At 39.9% G+C, this 14,349-nt stretch overlaps 1 protein-coding gene across 1 annotated transcript in view; it reads left to right on the top strand.

Annotated features, from left to right (window-relative positions):
* Positions 1-453: 453 nt before the first annotated feature.
* mettl24 (methyltransferase like 24) overlaps positions 454-14,349 on the top strand; it is a 34,239-nt gene continuing 20,343 nt past the window's right edge. Inside the window, exon 1 of the mRNA XM_053337055.1 lies at positions 454-992. Within this exon, the coding sequence (XP_053193030.1) occupies positions 633-992 (360 nt within the window). The 5' untranslated portion in view covers positions 454-632. The remainder of the gene's footprint in view (positions 993-14,349) is intronic.

Raw genomic sequence — 14,349 nt, 5'->3', positions numbered from 1 at the left:
CGTGTGTGTTTGGGGAAAGGGGGACTTGAGAGTGTGAGGAAGGAGTTCCCAAAGTTTTCAAAGAGTGCAGCACACATTGTACTTCTGAATCTGTTTTCAGACCACAAAAACACACACTCACTTGGACACAGTCATTCAGATGTGTGTGTTGGTTTATGAGCAGAGATCTTCTTGACATGTCTGTGTTTCATTAACTTGCCTCTCTTTAGCCAATGGTTGACTTCGGACCTGCAGCAAAGGAGAGGCTGGACGAGAAGAGAAGAGAAGAGAAGAGAAGAGAAGAGAAGAGAAGAGAAGAGAAGAGAAGAGAAGAGAAGAGAAGAGAAGAGAAGAGAAGAGAAGAGAAGAGAAGAGAAGAGAAGCGAAGCGAAAACAGGAGAAGAGAAGAGAAGAGAAGAGAAGAGAAGAGAAGAGAGGAGAAGAGAAGAGAAGAGAAGAGAAGAGAAGAGAAGAGAAGAGAAGAGAAGAGAAGAGAAGAGAAGAGAAGAGAAGAGAAGAGAAGAGAAGAGAAGAGAAGAGAAAACAAATCTTGCAAGGACAGGAAGAATGGGATAGAAAAAGTAATGGGAAGGCTAAACTGTCCAGTTGAGGAGATGGACTGAAGCAATCAAAGGAACAAAAAGGACATAACAATGAACTACAGGCAGCTGTGGATGGACATGTGCAGAGAGCGACTCACCCAGGGACTGCTGCTGCGTTTGGGCATTCTGCTCACTGCTGTGTGTGTAAGCGTTCATGTTTACCTTGAGTCGGGTTGGCGGGGCACACCTGCACCCCTGGCTGTGGGACATCCCACCCACTCTTGTCAGAACTGTGGCCAACAAAGCAGAAGTAAACGGGTCTCTACAGAGCCTGGGGACCAGGGCAGAAGCATTAAAAGGAGAATCTCCTATATCCGTATGCCGAAAAAGGACAGCCCAGCTGGGAAGAGAGACGAAGATAAAGAGGACCCCTCACCTCCTTGCTGTCCACCTCTCCACCCACACAGAAAGGTATGTTTCAATTTAATAAGCCATCAACTTCTGAGTTCTTAATTGCTGCGATTAAGATTCTTGTTAGGTTATCTGATGCTAAATCAGTGCTGTGGGAGACAGAGCAGCTCAATAAGGAGCTTTCCATCCATATCTGTGAGTCACTGGCTTAAAGCTCAGTAATCCCTGGAGGGTGATGAAGGAAGAGCAGAGAGCAGAATCAATGCATGTTCAATGAGTGCCTCTGAAATGCTTTGAAGTTGAAGAAGAGAGTTTGTCGCCGGGGTTTCTGAGACAAAGCTGCATTTCTTTTTTGATAGATGCATATAGTTTAAACAGGTGCAGATTTATCTCAAACAACAAACACGCACTCCCCTATGGCTGTCTTTGCATCACAGACAGCTCTAACAAAGGACCATTCAAAAACACACCCATTCACATATACACACAATCCAGGATTTGACCCTTAACCTATGAAGGGTGTGTTAAAGCACCCGCTTAACAAAACTCCCACTTCCCTCTCTTTCTTTGTATATATATTATATGCCTTTTATTTTTCCTCTTTGAGATATCTCTGCTCTTTGCTCTTGCCTTTACTGTGTCTTTTGATCTCTCCATCCATCCATCACTTTTGTGTTCCCTTCCACTGCCCTTTTTCCTTAACTCTCCATCTCTCCCACCACCATTATACACACAGACATACTCATAAACACACACACACCAAATCCACCTTTCTTTATTCCTGTCTTCCTCTCTCTGTCTCTCTCTCTCTCTCTTGTTATAGCTTGTTCGGTTTTGTCTTTAAATTTTTAATGACTTAAACCAACGAGAGACAGAGAAGCAACAGTGCTGAGTTTTAAATGCCATGACTATCACTGCAGGGCTATTATGCCACACCGAGAGATGGGCATTTGTGCACCATCAATATTACAAACCACCATATGCTCACTCTCCCAGCCTCTTAAAACAAAATTTGTCATATAAGATGCCCTGGAGGGGCCCTGATGAAATTTCTGTCATGTGCTGCTGCCATTTAACTCTCTCTCGCTTTCTTTCTACACTTGCTTTTCTCCCTTAAGGCTCTCATCTCAAAGATCACTGTTGCTCTTTTGCTCTGTCATGTTAACTTGTCCCTGTTCTTCATGCTCTCATCCTTCTTCTTGCTTTTTCATCCCCCTTGTCTGTCTCAATTTTAAACTTCAGGCTCACCTCCCACTTCTAACCCATATTTCTCTTAGCTTTTCTGCCTTCTTTTAACTTCTTGTTCTCTCTCTCTCACTTTCCTGCTCTCTCTATCCAGCTCCCTGCTATCTCCTCTCGGCGCATACTCATGCATAGCAGATGAAATAATGGGCTGGAAAAGCAGGAAGATGACAAGAACGCCTCCAGTGACCTTGATGAATAGCAATGTATGGACTTATATAAGAGAAGACACCTACAGTCGGCAAGATAAAAAGAATGGCCTCATAGCCAATGGCCTGCACAGACTGGTGTTTCCCAGAAACACTGGGGGACATTAGCTTTAAAAGCTCCTCTCCAAAGAAGCTTGTTATAGTCGGCATATCAATAAAAGTGCTATATTTAGAATTTGTATTTGTATTCAATGAGTTCCAGACCAAAAGTGATTATACAATTCATAATGTGAAAATTAGATGTTTGTCAGTTTTTGAAATTGTCTCTGTTCACTGTCATCTACAGTATCTTACAGTGTTTGTATTTTTTACTACCTTGTCATGAGGTCTGGCATGTTAGCTGTAACTTTTAGATCTTGGGCTGTTTCTGCTGTCACCAGAGTTACAGTAAGCTTGATGTTCCTGCAAAGCAACAGAAACTGTTAGCTGCGCCTCACTTTCATCTATTTATGAGCTGCTGTGAATCTGAATCAAACCAGCGAAACATTTTGTAACAGTCAGGTCTACGTTTTCAGCACACAGATATTTATGCAAATGCTGCCACACTGTCACCTATACCCAATTCATGTATCATAGTTTTCTGTTTGTTTACATTGTGAGCATGACTGATGACCTAAAGACAATTGTGATGTCATGCAACAATTCACCCCCTGATTAAAAGATTCATTTGTTGTACACAGACAAGGACAGATATTTTACATTATAATCCCTTAATGGTAATAAAAACACCAAGTTCGAGAGCTTTCAATTATTTTGAGGATCTTCATCCATCAGCAGGTGGAGTTTGCCTGGTTGTTATGCAATTATGTTAAAATAATTTTTCTTAGAACTATAGACACTGAATTGGCACTTAATGCATTTCATGTATATAATAACACACTATTAATCGAATCATGTAATTACATATTACACGATTCGAGTAATATAAGTATCGTAAATACTCAGAAAATTGGACATTGTGGCTTTTATGTTTAAATGTCATACATTGTTGTGTATGGTTGAGCTGATGGTGAGGGATTTATATTATATTTAAAGAGATATATGAAGTTATTATTATTATTCTTTTCAGAAATGACCTCACACCTGAAAGTACATGATGTTTTTACATAATTCATATGTATGATTGGGGCAAATGCTGAAATCACAACTTGTACTTGTTAGACATGCTCTCTTCTCTACTACTGATTTTGCCTGTTTAAGGTGTTATAATTGCGACCCAATCCTGAATGAAACATAGTCATTAACTCCTACCTAGAGCAATCGCCAACACGTCAGTACACAATCATTTGGTGACGCTTTTTACTGCATACCAGCATCAATGTCTACAGGGTGACAGCTTCCAAAACACAACACCAGCTGCTCAGTCATCTTCGCCACAGTTTGAAAATGATGAAAGTTGGATTTTAGCTTTGAGGCTTTCTCTAAGCAAAATGAAGTGAGAAATTGCTTGGAAAAGTTCTTTTCAAAACTCAGCCCAGAGGCTATAGTGAAGATAGGTGACAAGACAGACTGTTGCTGACAAATTCTGTCTCCTTTAATAAAACGTGTGTGTGTATGTGTGTGTGTGTGTGTGTGTGTGTGTGTGTGTGTGTGTGTGTGTGTGTGTGTGTGTGAGAGAGAGAGAGAGAGAGAGAGAGAGAGAGAGAGAGAGAGAGAGAGAGAGAGAGAGAGAGAGAGAACCTAAGGGTTTGTTTTAGTAAAAAACAATCTAAAGGAAATCTAATCTCTTAGCTGTCATCCACATAAATACTCTCACACACTTCCTCTTTAATCATTTACCTCTTGCAGGCTTTCTTCCCCCACTGCGAAAAGCGGAGAGGGATGAGGTGGTAAATTATAGACAGACGTGAAATGTGTTAGCCTAGACAACAGCAGCAGGGATGAAGGGAGATGGAGGGGGGGTAGATAGACAAAGAGAGCAGACACAGCATGCAGTGATGACTCAGCCTTCTGACTTTAACAGAGTAATATACAGACTTCTGCCCTGAAGTCATAGTGACGCACACAAACAAACACACACACACACACACACACACACACACAATGCTTATACTCCAACGCATTTCTATCTCTATAGCTGACAGCCACTAAAAGCTTTGGAAAAGACAAGTAGCTCAAAAAGTCACCAGGAGATGACGCAAATTGCTCATTTGCATAACTGTGCTTCCTACACCAATTCTGCTCTTACCCACTGTTGTTATTATACCTGTCTGTATAAGAGAAGCAGGCGTTATTAGTTCATACTCTGATTTTCAATTCTTCTTATTTATTTGGACAGCACTTTACTTCATTCTACTCTGAGTGTGTGAATATGTCTCTCTGTTGTAGATAAAGTAAGACAGAGAAGCACAGGAACAACAACAACAACAACAATAGAAATATGACTTATAACAGCAGTAGCAGTGGGCAAAAATCACAAATTGCTAATTAAATTGTTTTGTTACTTTTCTTTACAATGAGCATTACAGTTTTTTTATGTTTTATTTATAGAGTTATATTCAGGGTATTCAGAGACACTTCCTGTTTACTATCGCTATGAGATGTTTAGCTGTAATATAATGCTACCCTGGGGGACCCTCCAATTTATCAAGTATTCAATAGTATTATAAACATACTTGTGGGTCTACTTGAAAGCTAAAATAAATATTTGTGAGACTAAGGGGGAAAAGGCAAATGTAAGAGACAATAGAGTTGTATTTATTCATGTAGTCTTCATTATATTCTGTGTGTAGTTCAGTTTTTACAAAAAAAAGTCTTGCATTCAGCTATTTAAACAGAAATTTGGCAAATAAAGCAACAAGAGGAAGTCAGCAGTGAATTACAGCAAGTGTCTTATTACTCCTCAGAAAAATCAACTTTGAAGTCCCCAATTTATGCTTACTCATACGCTGTGAATAGTCCTGGAAGAGGAAATCAGTGCTTAGAGCAACAATTGAGAGTTTCTCAAATTTAACACCAAGATTCCCATCAGTCAAACTGGTTTGTCAAAAAAAATACTGCTTTTGTTTGCTGGTGCCAAAAAAGTTGATTGCTGTGTCTTTTCTCTATAATATATATATAATATTCTTTCAATGAATGAGTCTTTTTCCATCCTCTGCTATTTTAAGATGCTTTGTTCTGGAGAAAGAAACAGTAATATTTCTAATTTAATAGAAAAATGAATCATTCATGTTAAACTTCTTCACATTAAGCCTTTAACTCTTCCACTGCATAGATCCATCTAATCATTTTTGCCTGCCGCTCATTTTACAGTGATGGTATTCTGAGTATGTGAGCACTGCAGTACTTTTCTGCAAGAAATATGGCCCAGCTTTCTGAGATTTCTCCCATATAGGCCAGCTGTCATTCACGTGTCACACACACTCAACCTCACAGCATATATGCAGGCAGCACATAAGTCATAACAAAGAAGCAACCATGGATCCTTTCAGACAGGCCTCACAGTTTTGGAATGTTTTCCAACAATGACAGCCCGCCGAAATGATCATGCAGTGATGTCGAGATGGCAAAAAGGCAATCTTTGCAACAACATGCAATGAAATCTCTGATCTTTTAACTTATCTTCTAACACACAGCCATGGATACAGTGGACACAGCATAAACAAGGACGGAAAATTACATCCACTGATGAGCTTTGTGACTTGTTCGAAGCTTTGAATTTAAATAAATCAGTACACTCCTATACTGTATGACAGAAAACACAGTCATAGTCAGAAATTCCAATACATGTAGTGCAGGTAATCTGAAGCAATGATACCTGTCTCCAAGACAGTCCCAATCATCTCCCCCCTGGTTGTCATAGAAAAGCTCAAATTGATACTTTTTGAAATAAGTTTCTTTTTCTTGTTTTTGTGTGTCCTTTTGCTCATTTCTGCTTTATTTTTGTCTCAGATCTAAGATTTATTAGTTCAGTCTTTTTCATATTATTCAACTATTGTATAGTGGGCTGAGCTACAACCAAAAGTATTTCACTGCCATTATTTACGGAATGTATTTGATGTGTATGTGAAAAGATACATACACATCAAATACATGCACTGATCAATTGGAGGTGGGGCAGTTAACCAGGCGTGCGTTTTCCAAACCTTTAAGTTTTTACTTAAATAAATCCCATCTTTGTGTTGATTATCCAGGTAAATTGTCAAATGCAACGTCTTATCCCATTAAACCAGTACTTGCAAAGGGAGCTACAGCCTGTGGACTTTCTTCTTCTTTCCTTTGTACTTCTGGCCTTTTGGTCCAGCATCTGTATTGAAGTGTTTGTTGTGGGATATGCATATCTACAACGCACCTGAGAATTGCAGTCTTAGCAGGTGTTCCCCTCCCAACAGCTGCAAACAGCAACAATGACCTCACTCGAAAACAAAGGACAAGTGCCATAATGTTTTTAAACAGTATTTTTCAGTTTTATAAGAGAAAAGGCTTCAATGACAAAGACTATCTGGATGGTTTGGGAAATGTACATCTAGTTAACTCACCTGTCTCCGATAAAGAGCAGAGCAGCACACAGCTGCTTCCCTGAGCTCCTTTATGTGAATCATGCAGTGGATGAGATGCCTATCTCCTTTACTAGCACTTCAAAACCAACAGTTGTCATTATTACCCTGTTGATGTTGGCAACAATGGCAGTTTATTAAAAAATAAATAAAATAAAATGCTTGTATGTGTTCATAGACAGTCTAAACAAAAATATAGAGGAGCAGAATTAAATAAATACAGATGCAGCCATTTGAGCTGACTCCAATTCACTCTGAGTAAATTTGGGTAAAAATCGAATCATTTTGATTAAGTTAATTGATTCTACCAAAAACACATATAGGCCAAAACAGCCTGCACTATAATTCAAATCATTTCTTTTAATTAGGTAAGACATAAGTTCATTTCGCTGCAAGGCAAGTATTAATTACTTTTGTTCAAATAGGTATTAACATGATTCCAAATGAATACTTTGTTCCCTAACGTTGATTAGTTCAGTGTTGGGTTAGAGTCAGAACAGAAAAAGCCACTTTGCGCTGTCTGTACCAACCACCACCAACCAGACGGTGGAATTTCTAATGCAGGAACCCAGTGACCTTGGTCTTGTCTTGGAAAACTGAGAGACCTCGGCTCAACTGAGCGAGAGGGAGAGACTGTTAGAAAAGAATGGGAGGGGTTGACTTCTATAATCCCAAAGGTGTGACTAGAGTCAGTTCTCAGGCATCTTTAACCCCCAGCTGGGGCATCTGGGGAACAAGGGAGTCACAAGAAATCAACGGCTGGGAAGGTGACATGTTACTTGCGGGTCACATTCTCCTCTCTGCTGTTGAGCGAAAAATTTCATCTCCTTCACGAATAATACCTACTGCAGGTGGCCTTACATTGTTGTGTATTTATACATTTATAACCAAGATCAATCATGGCCTCTAGTGACAGTTGTTTAAGCAAAAACACATGTTTATTCACCTTCTGTTGGAATGGAAAAGTGTGATAGTGAAGCTTGTATTAAGTCACAGAATCTCTTGAAGTGTAAATATGAATGTAGATAAAAAGGTTTGCAGCAGCTAGAAAAGAGGAATTTCAATGTACTATATTGAGTATTTCAGGCATCCATTGGCTTCTATATTATTACAAAAATCTTCCCTTGCATCACATCAAGTCATCAAGTCTGCATAAATTTCAAGTTACATTCTTGGTGTGAGACAATGCAAGCACATATTTCAAATGCATGTATACTGCATGCAAAAATAATGCAACATTCACATGTAATGCAGCTCAATCATTACTATAATGTATTACGTAGATCAAGCAAGTTTCAAGAGTCTGCTAATTGATTTTTGATTCATGTACAGAAATGAATTGAAGCCAATAGATGCCTGGATCAGATAAAACTCGTACAACCCTGTAACATTGCCTACAACGGTGCAAGAACTTGTTCAAAACATTCTTTTAGTGTTAGGTTGTACGCAACAACAATAGCGGGATAATCAGCTCATACTGTGCGATCACAAGCACCTCAAAAGTAGCTTACACACAAGGTATAATAACTCCAGGCAATATAACATAAGAGAACAGAAATAAACTTGTTAAAACACACACACACACACACACACACACACACACACACACGCCTTTGGTTTCCTACACTTTTGGATCATATCACTGCAGTGACATTGCATCCCTCCTTTCGCATACACCGACCACCCTGCAGATGTAAACAGCTTTACAGAGGTGCATAGCTTTGCTCGCTCAATGTGAGATTAGTGTCCCACCAAGTCTGACCAAGGAAAAACAGGCCAGACTGGAATCTGTGTCAAGTTATGGAAGGGGGGAGGGAGGGGGGGACAAAGAGACCTTTCAGTTAATCAATCACCCTCTCTGTCACCCTCTCAGAAATATGATTTTTAATTGGTGTGAACTTTTTTTTTATATTAGAAACAGCTGAGTGTATCACCCTGTAGCTTGGAAGATATTAGTACTTCCATTGTGTCATAAGAAGGATAATTATAGATCCCAAATTATACTCAGTTTTTTTAACTGGCTGTGAAAGAGGATCACAGCACACAAATGAAAACTGAAGGCTTGGGATTTTTAAATGCAACTCTACCAAACAAACCCTCTCTCCAACATGATGATCAAAACCATACATTGCAGATGGAGAAACAGAGGCCACTCAGTGCAATTTATGCTACTGACTGAATAAACAGAGGGTCTCTTGTGTGTATGCTAACTGCTATCAGGCAAAGACGCCCACCGTAGAGGAAAAAGTCAGTGTCAAACTGTCAAGTCCAGGGTCCCGGTCACACAATACTCCCCTCAGACATGGACGCCTTGTTTGGAACATTCCAGAAAGTTCTCAGCCTCCCTCCCAGCTGATATGAATGAGTGCATTGACCGGGATGCCTTTGCTCCCATCTTTGCCCCTCACCTCCATCACACATCCATGTGTACATGCATTCACACAGACCATGAATATCTGCTTCGTGCAAATGGTACTTTCTGTGTCTCTATAAAGGTTTATTTGTTTAGCAGAAATCTTGTTTTAGTATCATTTGACATGCACCTTAGCTACCTGTGTCTGGTTACAAAGACAACAGACATACAGACCCCCATTTAGCCCAGAGAAGGTCAATGAACCTTAAAACTGTTAAATAGCTTGTTGCTGTAAGCCTCTTTATTCACTGGAAATAATATCTCTGTCTGTCTCACTCTTGCTTTGCACATGGAGTAGTTATTTGATAAATGATATTGAGTAATAATGAGAATGGAAAACATATGCCGAGGAAGGCGCAGAGAAGGGAGATGAAATTAGTAACACAAACACAAGCTAAATGCTTGTAGAGATGGCACTGCTCAGTAATCATGTAGGCAGGACATTAATCTCGCAAAACAACCATGAACATTGTCAGTTATGCTATAATGCAACTAGAATTATACATTGTATTCTCTCCTGCCATCTCTTTCAATTTTCATATTTCCATAATCATTCATGTGTAAGACACAAACACACAGATTGGCAAAAGAAAAGTATGGTCACGAGCCAAGAAAGAAGATCACAGCCTCTCATCGCGTATCTATCCGCCACATTCTCTGTTTTTCAAGATTTGTCTCAGGAACTAGGCCTAAGTGTCATATGGTGCTCAGCATGCTCCCTCTGCTTTTCCCAAGTGAACATCAAACACATATTTCATGATCTCATGTCTGGGATATTGTCCAAGAAGACAGGCACACATGGACTCAGACACACATACAGGTTTAAACTGCAAGCCTGCTGACAATAAGACTCCATCTGCCTCTCGAGATGCCAGATTGCAGCAGAGTAAAATTCAAGAGACAACAACACATCTTTAGTAGTGTCCAGAACTTTTTTTTTTACATCCAGGTTGCATTTTCTGCATGACCATTTCAATACATGTTGTGATGACTGGGGGCGTCTGTGAATGCCCATATGCTTTTCATGAATTCTTGCATGAGTGAACTTACCATGGACCGACAGGAAGGGGACTGCGTTTCCAAGGCAACAGCTAGTTCCACAGAGATTTAAGTTGATTGCATATGTCAAGACAAGTCAAAGGACACACCAGGGAGAAGAACACACCATCCATGTGTATGCATGTTTGTGTATGTACTCTATGTGTAAATGCATATTTGTGTATGTGTGAACGAGAGAAAGATGAAAGTTGTCAGCTCTTGTTACTGCTGAAGGGAAACCGCAAATGACTGATAGGAATCTATCAAACAGGGCCACACACGGCTGCTTTTAAAGCAACAGCAAGCAGTATTGTGTAAATTCTATAAGGCTGTTAACCATAATTTCCCACTGGCTTAGGCTTCATATGGAAAAGCTACAGATATATATGTATGTTGTTGAGGTTCTGTCAGCTACTATGCAAACCATGTATTTTTAATACCTTATTTTAAGACAGCTGCTATCTGCACAGCTGTATTAATGGATGTCTTGTTATCACACTCTCTTGCAGTGGAGTGCATTAATGGCTGCCTTTGTTCACCCTTACCATTAAATGTCAGTGCCGGAAATGGGCATTAGTCACAACAGTGTGTAAGCTGGAAGCTGTTTAATTCATGCCACTGAATACAGCAGCAGTGATTGCTTTGCATTCATGTTTTTATTGAACTTGTATGTCAGTTTTTCTGAGAGGTTTAGCCCACTGCTTACCACTTGAAATGATCCTGTCCTTGTTATCATCTTATAAATGTATGCTTCATAGAACTACAGTTCATCAAGTGTTGCCATTACAGTTTGTTAGTCTTTTGTCAAGCTACATGAAATGAAATCCAAGGCTGCAAGGATTGATATAGTTATGTGAGTCATTTAGGGTGTTTGTAAGTGCACCTGGAGGAAAAGAACTGGAAAATCACACAGAAGATCATGTGATTGAAGGTAGATGTGCAGATAATGCTACTGCCAAGGAGCCTGCAGGGTGAAGAAAGAGAGAACATGTGTGCTGTAACACAGCAATACAACACAAACCCTTAGTGCCATAGTATTCAGAGGGCAATTCAACTCCACTAAACAAACTTTCTATTATCAGTCAGTTGTTTCCATTCTGTCTCCCTCCCTTTCTGCAGCACACACACACACACACACACACACACACACACACACACACACACACACACACGCAGTCTTTCTGTAAATGCATCCCAGACGTTGTTTTTTTTGGGTTTATCCTACGAGGGAGAAACAGAAGAGAGATACAGAGAGGAGAACAATCTCTTCATCCTCCATCTATGCCATCTGTCCTTCAACCTCCAATTTCTTTCCTTCCTTCCTCTCTCTCTCTCTCTCTCACACACACACACACACACTTCAACCCCCCCCCCCCCCCCCCTTTGTATCACAACTCCTCCGCAGGCTTCCTCCACAGCATCACTCTGTCTTTGTGACTGAGGCTAAACTCCTCTGAGATTACTGCCTTTATTAAAAAGATCAGCGTAATCCTCCGCTTTAATTCTGTTAAACCCTCTCCATCTCCCTCTGTACTCCAGCAGTGAGCTGGGATTGGCCAGTGAGCCGGGCCTGCCAGAGGAATAGAGATGACACTGCAGGAAGTGAAGACAGCTGGGTCTCGTCCGACTGCCAGTTTCCTCATGCCCAGATTAAGTCAGAATGATAGAGTTTAGAACAGCTGATTCTTGGTGATTATCCTGTATGCATCATACAGTACATGTACTGGGAGCTTATCTTGAAAACATACACTGTCCCGATGACTGTAAATAGTTTTCAAAGAACAGTGCCCAGCCATTTGAGAAAGTTATGGTTTATTTTATGTCTTCAGTAAAAACAGATGGTCTTTGGACTGAGTGCCACAGATCAGGCAAGTTAGAAATTATTGACAGACCGACTATTAATGAAAATATTAATAAAACAGAGTAGTGTCAGTCTTATCCTTAATGGTTGGAGAGAAGAGCTATTCTTGTCCAGATTTTCTTTCAATCCACTGGTCATCAATCTTTCATCTTTCACATGAAATACTAACAACACTGAAATGTCCTCTGACATAAACAGCAACAGTTAGTTGTTAACAGAACCTGTGGTTAGCATGGCCAACAATAATCATTAAAAGTGACCATACAAAGAAAACGACATAACTCAAAATTACTCCACTCATCTCACACAGCAGTATCTACTTAAACTTCACAGTTAACACTGATAGACATCCAGTCACACTTGTGGCCAAAAGTTAATCTCCTCAGTCTTTTGTTTTGAAAATTTGTCAACTGAATAACTCATGGTAAACATCACCACTACCACGACAACAATAATCAAATGGCATTCTTCATTAGAACCTACTAGACTTCTCAAATAATAATTACAGGAAAAAGGGAGGTAGACATACTGTATGTTATAGCAAGATGAATTACTTTTGGCAGCCAAAGCAGTAACCAGAGATGAATCAGCAGTAGTGTTACCACTTTGTCTGATCTCAGCTCTAGGGCCAGTAGATTACACCATTCACCATCCATAATCATGTCACATTCACATTGCATAGCTATTATATAAAAATATCATGATGCACTCTTGGCAGAGGAACTCTAACAGATGATTTATGGACAGACTTAGCAGCAATGTTCCAGTAAGATGTTCATTTTTCCAAATTTTTCTTCCTCATTTGTAGGTATTACTAGTTATGGCCAATTTTGCCATGTACAGTAATAGAGCAGATCATCAACAACAGTTAACTATCAAATGAAATAGATTGAGTACACCTGTCTTCCACTGCATTTATGCAAGAATTAAACCAGAAAAACATTGCTTTATCTTAAGATTTTATCTAAATCACATTAGCACAGGCCCTGTGGAACACCAGATATCTAATATGGTCTTTCTCCTGGGTGCGACCAGAAATCAGCAGGAGATTAATGTGAATCAGCCTCCAGCTGCTTCATTAAACTACAACTTCTCTTGCTGCCCTCATGTCCACAGCATGTCTTGACCTTCATTTGGCATGGAGGTGCTAGAAAATACAACCTGTCAAAGAACATTTCCAAACGTCAAGACACTCCGTAGTGTTAAAAAAATATTCCACACACAGTTTAACTGAAAGCTTTGACTTCTTGACAGCACAGCTTGGTGGTATTTTTCTAAAGCGTCTGAACTCTTGTGAGAGCAATCACAGAAAAATGAGCAGCAGGGCTGACACTCAGCCACTCTGGCATTTAACCAAGAGACAGGGCCGACTTGGCAGCACTTCTTCTGTCGCCTTATGGTTTCCAAATGGGCAGACACAGCTCACCTGTGGCTGGCTCTTTTGTGACATTTGATACGCTCGTAACAAATTGTTAACTCAAGTGCTGATTGTGCTGTGTCCTCTCAGATGCTGTCATTGATTGTTATGAATTGGATTTGTTTATTCTTGGTGTAAATCTATATACATGTGATGATCTCACCTTCTTTCTTTCACTGTTTGTGCATTTGCTTCTCCGTCTGTGTCTGTCTACGACTCCATACTCCCCTTCCGCCTCCCACTCCTCCTTTCTTCTCACCTGCCTTCATTGTTCTGGCAGAAAGTCTTCTCTTGTTTTATCCAGTCATCTCTTGTTCACCCATCCATCCTCTTTTCCCCCTGAGGGGTTATTCATGCATGGCCTGGCTGCTCACACCTCTCACACCCAGGCTGAGAGGCACACATCCACTAACACACTGAGGTCCATCAGGTCATGCAGGCCAAGCAGAAAGGGCCCAAAACAGAGCAATCAAAAACAGAGTATAAGTGTTATAAAAATAACATCCTTTTTCTAGAATGAGGCATAAAGACATGAACCTATCAGGATAAACGAATGATAAAATAAAATTCACTGATGGGAAATTAGTAACTTTACCTCAAGATTAGGTATTAATTCAATTAATTATCATTATTCTTTATTTGAGTTTATCTGCTTTCAGTGATTACATTTCAATGACCCTTCAAACACTTTTTAGGTCTCATCTTTGAGCAAAAGAAGCTCATCTCCCACATACACAGTTT

The sequence above is a fragment of the Scomber japonicus genome, chromosome 17, assembly GCF_027409825.1.
Source record: "Scomber japonicus isolate fScoJap1 chromosome 17, fScoJap1.pri, whole genome shotgun sequence".
Lineage (NCBI taxonomy): Eukaryota > Metazoa > Chordata > Actinopteri > Scombriformes > Scombridae > Scomber > Scomber japonicus.
Note: the sequence above shows the minus strand (reverse complement) of the source record. Positions and strands in the feature narration are given on the sequence as shown.